This window comes from Rutidosis leptorrhynchoides, chromosome 1 (assembly GCF_046630445.1).
Source record: "Rutidosis leptorrhynchoides isolate AG116_Rl617_1_P2 chromosome 1, CSIRO_AGI_Rlap_v1, whole genome shotgun sequence".
Taxonomy (NCBI): domain Eukaryota; kingdom Viridiplantae; phylum Streptophyta; class Magnoliopsida; order Asterales; family Asteraceae; genus Rutidosis; species Rutidosis leptorrhynchoides.
Genome location: NC_092333.1, coordinates 425,513,064 through 425,523,237, shown reverse-complemented (window position 1 = coordinate 425,523,237; position 10,174 = coordinate 425,513,064). Strand labels below are relative to the sequence as shown.

Here is a 10,174-nt window from a genome sequence, read left to right as displayed (position 1 = left end):
AAATCGTACACTTGACACCATACAAGTAATGGCACCAAATTTCCAAAGCATGGACCACCGCCACTAATTCGAGATCATGAGTCGGGTATTTATTTTCATGTTCCTTTAATTGGCGAGAGGCGTAAGCGATGACTTTACCTCGTTGCATTAGAACACACCCGAGCCCATTCAAAGAAGCATCACAATAAACCGTCATATCATCTACCCCTTCCGGCAACACCAAGACCGGAGCTTGACACAATTTCTCTTTTAACAATTGAAAAGCAATTTCTTGCTCGTTCCCCCAATTAAAACTCGTGTTCTTCCTTGTCAACTTAGTCAATGGAGAAGCAATCTTAGAAAAGTCTTGAATAAACCGACGATAATAACCTGCCAATCCGAGAAAACTTCGGATTTCCGTAGGCGTAGTCGGTCGTCCCCAATCCTTCACCGTCTCTATCTTCCCTGGATCCACTTGAATACCATCCATGTTCACAATATGGCCAAGGAATTGAACCTCCCTTAGCCAAAATTCACACTTCGAGTACTTAGCATATAACTTCTCTTTTCTTAAAGTCTTCAACACTTCGCGCAAATGATGTTCGTGTTCCTTCATACTCTTAGAATAGACAAGAATATCGTCAATGAACACAATTACCAACTTGTCCAACATAGGTTGGCACACTCGGTTCATAAGATCCATGAATGCCACCGGTGCATTCGTAAGACCAAAAGGCATAACTACGAATTCAAAATGCCCATAACGTGTACGAAAGGCCGTTTTCTCGATATCTTCCTCACGGACCCGCATTTGATAATAGCCGGACCGTAGGTCAATTTTTGAGAAATACGTCGCACCTTGGAGTTGGTCGAATAAATCGTCAATCCTAGGCAACGGATAACGATTCTTGATCGTCAATTTGTTTAACTCCCGATAATCAATGCACATACGCATACTTCCATCCTTCTTTTTCACGAATAAAACCGGAGCACCCCATGGCGAAGCACTCGGTCGAATAAAACCCTTCTCAAGTAACTCTTGAATTTGATTCAATAATTCTTGCATTTCCGTCGGCGCTAAACGATAAGGAGTTTTAGCAATGGGAGTAGCTCCTGGAACCAACTCAATGCGAAATTCAACTTGTCTTTCCGCCGGAACACCCAGTAAATCATCCGGAAAAACATCTTCAAATTCACTTACCACCGGAATTTCACGGATAGGTGGTGGCTCATCACGAGTATCAACAACATGGGCAAGAAAAGCCATGCCCCCACTAACAAGGAAACGACGCGCCCGTGCAAAAGTGCATACCAGCACAAGTCTTCTACGTTTATCGCCATGAAAAATTAACTCTCCCCCACTTGGGGCCTTCACCCGGATGAACTTTTCATGACACGCAATATCGGCTCTATAGCGATCGAGCCAATCCATACCCATAACAATATCAAATTCACCCAAAGTCATCGGAATAAGATCGATCTTAAAGATTTCGGTACCAAACATAACATTGCAATCTTTACACACATCAACCCCTAGCACCATCTTACCATCCGGTATTTCGACTTCTACCGGATAACTTAACTTAGCTAGCGGCCTATTAAGCTTAGACACAAAACGCGGGGACACAAACGATAAATTGGCACCGCTATCAAATAGTATCCTTGCCGGATTAGAACTAACCATAAAAGTACCTGAGACAACGTCGTTGGATTTCTTAGCTTCATCGTTGGTCATCAAGTAGTTTCTTGCTCTAGCCGTACCCGCCGCCCTTTCTAGCTTCTTCACTTGGTCATTTGTTAATTCGGGACATTCCGCCTTCCGGTGGCCCGTATTTTGACAATTAAAGCACGTGACCGACTTAGCCAAACAATCACGGGCGTAGTGACCCAGCTTCCCACAACTATAACAAGTAGACGTAAAAGTATTCGAACCACCCTTCTTCACACTTCCGACACTTTCGGACACACCCTTGCTTTTCTTGTTGGAGTAATTAGATGCCCCAAATTTTCTCTTATTCGACCCATAACTAACCACCGAAACCGGAACCGGAGCTTGCGCTTCAAACCCTTTTGCCACCGCCAAAAGCTTAGAAAAAGTCTCAACATGACCAATACTAATCTTACCCTTCAAATCATCTCTAAGGGTCGCATGAAAGTCTTCCATTAACAATTGATCATTTCCCACATACTCGGGGCAAAAACACGCCTTGGGGAGAAAATTGGTTTTGAGAGTGTTTAGGTCCAAAGACCCTTGACGCATGTTCCTTAACTCGTTGCGCAATTTGGAAAGATCCGCTTGCGTACGATACTCAAGGAAAAACTCCTTCTTGAAATCCGCCCAAGATAAACCTACAAAAGCCGCATCACCCACCATATCAATCTTGCCATCGAACCAATCTTTAGCATGACCCCTTAACAAACAAGTAGCAAGCCTTGTTTTCTTTTCGGGAGGGCACTCGGTCGTACGAAAACAACCTTCAATATCGGAAATCCAAGCCGCACTCTTCATGGGGTCGGGATCCCCGTGAAAGTGAGGAGGCTTAGTTGCTAAGAAGTTCTTATAGCTAAACCCCAATTCGCCCGCATCTTGAGGTTTAGGAAACCTCCTTTCAACTTCTTCTTTAACGGCATTAGTCATCCGTTCTTGAATCATATCGACAATTTGTTCCGAAACCGACTCTTCAAGAATTTGCTTAACCTTCCGAGAGAATACCGAAACATAGTTTTCTAGAGCGGCCTCTATCTTAGTGGTCATTTCGTCCGCTTCCTTCGTATGAGAAGGACCACCATCGCCATTTGTATCCGTTCCGTTTCTCGTCTTCATTCTAAAGATTAAAAACGGATTAGGCATCACCAACGAATTTATACACATATATACATATGCATATGACCGCACACACACCACATCTAGCTCAATACTTGTCACACGTCATTGCTTGACCTGACTTGCAACCGTAATAGTGGTCGCGACTCACTATTACGCTCACATGCCGTGACACGCTCAAATGTATCACAACCATCTCGCTCGATGTCCAAAACTTTAATACACGATTAGTAACGTCATAATATAGCATGGTTAATCCACCTATGCATAAAAACTAATCAAACCCCCGCACCGACCCGTAATCCTACAAGTCCCGCATATAATTCAACAACACAAAAGTCTAAGTCTAGGCGCCTATCTCAAGTCACCTAAATCCCTTAGACCATGCTCTGATACCACTTGTAATGACCCTACCCTCATTATAACAAAAACACGACACAAAAAAAAGATTCTGTGACTGCCCATCTGGACGGCGTCCAGAAATCGGGACGGCGTCCAAGGATTTGGGACGGCGTCCAAGGATTTGGGACGGCGTCCCAATGAACTAAAACCTACTGATCAGTTTGCCTTTACTCTTGTACGAAAAACCCGACTCCCGACACTTTTCAACGAAACCAATTATCACAACACATCAATATAAGTAAAACTAAGAGATTTCCACAATAAAAACCGAGTTTACATCACCGGGCCTACAACGACCTGTTTTACAATTTCGTTCAAAAATATAAGTTTCGACCACAAAAGTTTAAATACCAAACGACATCTAGAGCATGGTGTTTGGGGTTAAACTACCCAAATCTTGGTCGAACTTTCCAAAATGCTAAAACCCCCGAGAGCCACTAGTCCAAGCGAATACCTTTGCCCTTATCCAAGCCGGATCCTAAAAAGGTAAACAACGAGAGGGTAAGCTAACGCTTAGTGAGTAGAATAGATATATACATGCATATAAAACTTACCTACTCGCGTCCACGATACCATATAACGCATACAATCGCATAACAACTCTTAACAAGGCTAGTATCATCAAACGTACAACTAGCAACCTCATTAGCATAAATAATCATAGTAATAATTAAATGCTACCATCAACAAACTATAACCCATGGATTAACAAATTCTTCGCAAGGGAATGACTTCGCGAAACAAGTCATCGATGTTCATAACAACCGTTAGCTCCCAAACACGGCTATGGTATGCTAACCCCCGAGGTGTTCCAAAAAGGGCTATGGCATCACCCCAAGTGTTCCAAAAACGGCTATGGCATCACTTGATCAATGAGTGAGTAAAACACGGCTATTACTCACAATCATGTGCACAAACGCGGCTATGGGCAACAATTAATACGGACAACCACGTGGGAGTAAAACACGGCTATTACTCGCCACCCTATGCACAAACACGGCTATGTGCTTAATTATCAATTGGACAAAAAGGCTATGTCCCACAACTATGGTCACAAAAACGGCTAAGTGGCACCATTAACACGGGCACATAAATCATATACATACATACATAAAAATTCCACTCACCTTTGATGTCTTGGCAAGATTTCCAAATAACAACTTGTAACTTCAAAGCGAGTTACCTAACACAATTAATTCTCAATTAATACACATAACAAGTTGGACTTTCCACCAACTAACCTAACTAGTGCATTTATGACCCAAATGGGTATTTATGTTCAACCCTAACCCAAACCCTAACCATTTAACACTAATCAAGTAAGAAAATGGAGATTAGGACTTACCACCACTATCACCACGAAGCTAGTGACTAGATGAACAACTTTACAACGCGAGGTAAGACCCGAAAATAGCTTCTTCCTCCTTTGCTTGAGCTCTCTCACTCTAGGAATCACTCTCTCTCTCTCTCTATAATGAAGTGAAGAAGATAAGGTTGGTGTAAGTGGAGTAATGGCTCCACCAAAACTGATCTAGAGGCCTTCAATTCGTTCCAAGAGTGAAAATACCAAAATGCCCTTTAAAAATATCTAAAAACCCAAACTAGCCCGTCAGTGCTTCTGGACGGCGTCCCGAAATCTGGACGGCGTCCCCTCTTTTGAACTTGGACGGCGTCCCAATCGTTTGGACTGCGTCCCAAGTGCTGAACAAAACAGGATGTTACAATGATTATCTACTTGCATATATTGAGAAATATGTTTTAGATTATATTAGCAATGATGCAATTATGAATGAATTTTATCGTATGAAATCTCATAGACAAAAGTAAAAACTTACTTTTAGAGTAAATTGTATTAAATATATGATATTTTTGAATATGGGTTAATATTTGTGAAAATATCAATTCCTTTTTTGTATAAATGATATCACTTTGTATGGTGGTTGTTGTAATGACAATAGTAAAAAAATATGAACAACCTTTTGTGAGTACTATCTAATATCCCGACCCGATCCAGTTTAACCCGGCACGATTTGACCCCAGACATTCAATATTTGTGCAAGTAAGTTATCGAATAAGTTTTTTGGGACCCCATTGGATATTCATCCTAGAATCGCCACTGTTTAAGCGTGAGAAATTTATTATAAAAGCGTTATAAATTAGAGACTATAACATTATAATGAATACAGTACTATAAAACATGTTTAGTGATGTAAGGATAAAAAAATAGTATGTGGGCCGGGTCCAGAAGCCCATATGACAGAACACATGCAGAATTGGATGATCTTTCGGGGCTGATCAAAACAGGTTGCTCGATAATAGAAAGCCCGGATCAATGGGTTTGGTTGCTGGACTCGAGAAAAATTTCACGGTGAAAAAACTTAGCTGCTTGATCGACAAAAAACTGTTTGGTTCGAGTATTCGAGGTGCAAAAACATTGAGAAATAATTTAGTTCCAAGAAAGGTTGAACTCTTCATATGGCGAGCTAGGTTGGGAAGAATTCCGGTAAGAATTGAGCTAGACAAACGGGGGATAGATTTACATAGCAAAAGATGTCCGGTTTGTGATGCGGGTCTAGAAACGGTTGATCACATCTGATATCATTGCGGATTTGCTTTAGAGGTGTGGAAAAAGGTAGGAAATTGGTGGGATCTTAACTTTGGTTCATTTTCATTCGCTAACATATTTGATGCCAAAAATCTTTTCTCCGTTAACAAAAGATTATTTGGTCAAGCGTTATGTTGGATTGTATGTTATTTGCTTTAGAAGAATAGAAATCTTCGATTTTTCAAGAACAAGATCGGAACGTCCCCAAATCTCTTCAATGAAATTCAAACTCTTTCTTTCGATTGAATCTCGAGAAGGAATAAATCTCAAAATATTGATTGGTTATCTTGGATCACAAATCCTAATGTGTTATGTATTAATTTTGTTGCGATCTCCGCAACCTTTGTGATTTTCATTTTCGTGTACTTGTAACTTTTATGCTCTTTCATACTCTTGTAGTCTTGTGTGTTTCTTTTGATGTTCTAATAAAATTGCTTGGAAAAAAAAAAAAAAAAAAAAAAAAGTATGTGAAGATTATCTACGGATTATTTTACTCATTAATAAATAATAAATAATATGAATATGAATAAAAGTGAAGATAAAAAGTCAATGGAGATGATATTGCAAAAAGCCAATACAAGTGAGTTTGGAGTGACAATAGTCAGTTGTTGTTCACCGCGTCGTCTATGCCACGTGTTGACGTTATAATTGTCCACATTTGCCCAAATCAATACACACTCGTATTTTATATGTCATCAATGCTTCTTTTATACCCAGTTCAAAATTTCTAAAAAAATTATACAAATTAGTGAAAGAAAATGGAGAACAATGGAGGTTTGCATGGCTTCCAAAGAATCCCTCCCCAAATTCAACTTGCACATGGTAAAATTCTTTTCTTGAATTGTTATGCATTTGTTTTGTTAATGCTGTTTCTTATGTGAATTTTAAAGAACTGTTTAGAGGTTTGTGACATTTAATCAAATAATTTCAAAACAATTCAAATTATTATGTACAAGTACTATTAATCTATAATCGGTAACAAGCTTTAATTCGGTTAACAAAATATAATTGTTAAACTAGTTAAATTGAATTCTTCTTTGTTATATATAGTCAACAAGTTTTATGATAATTAAGAAAAATATAAAAATGTTACACTATATTTCTCATTCAATTCAATCAATATAAATTATTGTAATTAGGTGTATTAATCCGATCGGATCGTATAGGTTTAATGAATTAGTCGTAGTAGTTTAGATAGTTTATTTCATATACTAAAGGGACAAGATTTTTGGTCTCAAATATTGTTCTTTAATGAAATTACTAGATTGAATCGTTTAAATTCGTGTATACATATAGTTATTTGATTAATATTTTTAGAAATATGGAAGTAGCCCACATGGAAAATTCATGGGTTAAGGTAATGATTATATGGGAATAGTATACTTTATTTTAGATTTTATTTATTATTTTATTTATTACTCTGTATTAGTTATATATTGAAAAAAAAAAAAAAAATTGAAAATTGATTGATGATGAATGGACGGTATGTTTGGGCGATATGGTTTCTATTGGAAGGAAGAGAGGCAGATATGAGAAAACAAGTGGCATTCATATTTAATTTCTGACCCCACTTTGACACCTCTTTTTTCTGATTTTTCATTTCTAATTTACTCAATTTCATTAAATACATTTCCTTCCCTATTAGCTTCTCAATATCTTTTTCTTTTTTCCTTTTTCAAATCCTACCCAAAGTTATAGTAATTTGATTCAATTCGAGTTTAAACAAGTTTGAACTTGAGCTCGAGCCTTTTATACCAAATTCAAGTTTCTTAAATGAGACTCGAATAAGGATGACATCTTTACATATATTTTCAATACATTAATTTTAAATTTACTTCGAAATAACAAGTCATTACGTTTGAAAATAATCGTTTGACCTTTTAAAATTTTTTATTCAAATATTTTGATTTTATATATTTTTATTGGTTCTATAGTATATATTTGATGAATAATAAATGAATGAATTCAATTTTAAAATGTATTTCAGTAGTATAACTTTTATCAAATGTTATATAACACATTACAGCTTTGGTTATGGTTAGTATTAGTATTTTTATTTAAAACGTTTAGATATAAGGACAAAAATTGAGACATGAATAATTTTTTATTATGGTACAATTGGATAGAAGGAAAAATATCCATTTATCAAAGAAAACTACAATATCACTTTAACTTGAGTATATATACTACGATAACAACAGACTCAATTCCACATGTGTAGGGTATGGGGATCAAACGTAGACAAATCTTCCTCTAGTCTAGAATAAAGAGAAGTCATTTCTCCACACCTAGTGAAACACTCAACAGTAGATAAAAGTCCTCTCTCTCTCTTCGACGCATAAAAAAATTGTTTCTAAAAGGACCTCCGGCTATATATATATATATATATATATATATATATATATATATATATATATATATATATATATATATATATATATATATATATATATATATATATATATATATATATATATATATATATATAGTGGTAGGATCAAGAGGGAAGTAACCATTCGGGGGGAAGCAAATTTTTTTTTTTTCGTTTTTTAAAAAACTTTGTTCGCGAACATTATAGTTTGGATGAAAATATGAACATTTAATAAAGACACTTTGTGATAAATGTTTTTATTTTGGCGGAAAAACGCTCGAAGAAGTAATATATAACAATTATCGTGTTTTTCGAGCGTAATTTGAGGTTTTAGATATTAGCGTTTGAATATTAGGGTTTGAGGGTTTAGATATTAGGGTTTAGAAATTTAGGGTTTATGGTTTAGATTTAGGGTTTAGATTTAGGATTTAGATTGATTTTTTAACACGAACGGTTTAGAGTTTAGGGTTTAAGGTTTAGTGTTTAGGGTTTAGGGCTTGGTGTTTTGGGTTTATGGAATAAACCCAAAACACCAAACCCTAAACCCTAAACCCTAAACCCTAAACTCTAAATCGGGCTAAATTTTACTTCACAAAACATGAAGAAAAAAAACGTTAACATTCTTCACGAACAATATTATGTTGAATGTTATTTTTGTCGATCGTTTTCCCGCCAAAATAATAACATTCATCACGAAGTGTCTTTTCTAAATGTTTATATTTTCATCCAATTTATAATGTTCGTGAACAAAGTTTTTTCAAAAAACGAAATTTTTTTTTTTTTTTGCTTCCCCCCGATTGGTTACTTCCCCATTGATCCTGCCCCTATATATATATATATATATATATATATATATATATATATATATATATATATATATATATATATATATATATATATATATATAACTTTAGTATATATGAATATGAATAAAGCTATACATACATTAGTAGTATTATAACTTTTATTTACATTATAGAATCTAACATATGTACCAATTCAAATGATATTTAACTCTTCTGTTGCACATTATATGGGCGATGGTCAGGGCCAATGCAACAACAATCACCAGCCACAGGTCAAAATGAATGCCTGGTTCGAGAACAAGACCGATTGATGCCAATTGCAAACGTGATTCGTATCATGCGAAAAGTCCTCCCTCCGCACGCCAAGATCTCAGATGACTCCAAAGAAACAATCCAAGAATGTGTTTCTGAGTACATCAGCTTCGTAACGGGCGAAGCCAACGACAGGTGTCAACGAGAGCAACGAAAGACTATCACTGCTGAAGACATCCTTTGGGCAATGAACAAACTTGGATTCGATGATTACATCGAGCCCTTGACCATTTACCTTCATCGCTACAGGGAGATTGATGGTGGTGAACGTGGGCCCATACGGGGTGATCAGCCGCCTGCTAAGCTGTCGGTTGGTGTTAATGAAGCTGTTTTACAGATGGGGCAACGTCTGTTTGGTCATGCTGCTGTTGCTGGTTTGGTGAAGGATTCATCAACGGTTGGCCCATCTAGGCCCGTCGCTGGATTCGAGCCGTATGCTCAGTGTAAAGAGTAGGGCTAGATCATAATTTGTATGAGTAATTAACGATATGTTTATGTTTGTTTGTTTTTTTCATTTTCATGATCAATTATCAAATATAGAAATTAACTCTCAATTTTATCTTAATTACAGTGATATCTTGTTCTGAAATGTGAAAAAAAAAAGATGATGTGCCATGGGCAATAATACCAGAGTTAAATCAAATTAAGAGTTACTATTAATAATTTAAGTAGTTCATTTTCAAGATTTATAAACTTAGTCAATAGTATATACTGTATCTAATACTGTATTATTATAAGTTGTTTGCCCTTAATAAATCATCCGAGTATATGGCAATCAAACAAAGAAAGTCGAACATACTAGGTAACAACCAGTGACGTAGCTTGAAGGATTTGATAAGGGGGGCCGAATATGACATGTTTTATCTAGAACAACG

General features: G+C 36.5%; 1 protein-coding gene across 1 annotated transcript; it reads left to right on the top strand.

Moving 5' to 3' along the window:
• The first annotated feature begins 6,549 nt into the window (after positions 1–6,549).
• Positions 6,550–9,753, top strand: LOC139872337 (nuclear transcription factor Y subunit B-1-like). Its single transcript, XM_071860191.1, has 2 exons — positions 6,550–6,632; positions 9,230–9,753. Exons 1-2 carry the CDS (start codon positions 6,569–6,571, stop codon positions 9,751–9,753), a joined length of 588 nt encoding a protein of 195 aa, XP_071716292.1. The 5' UTR covers positions 6,550–6,568.
• Positions 9,754–10,174: the final 421 nt, after the last annotated feature.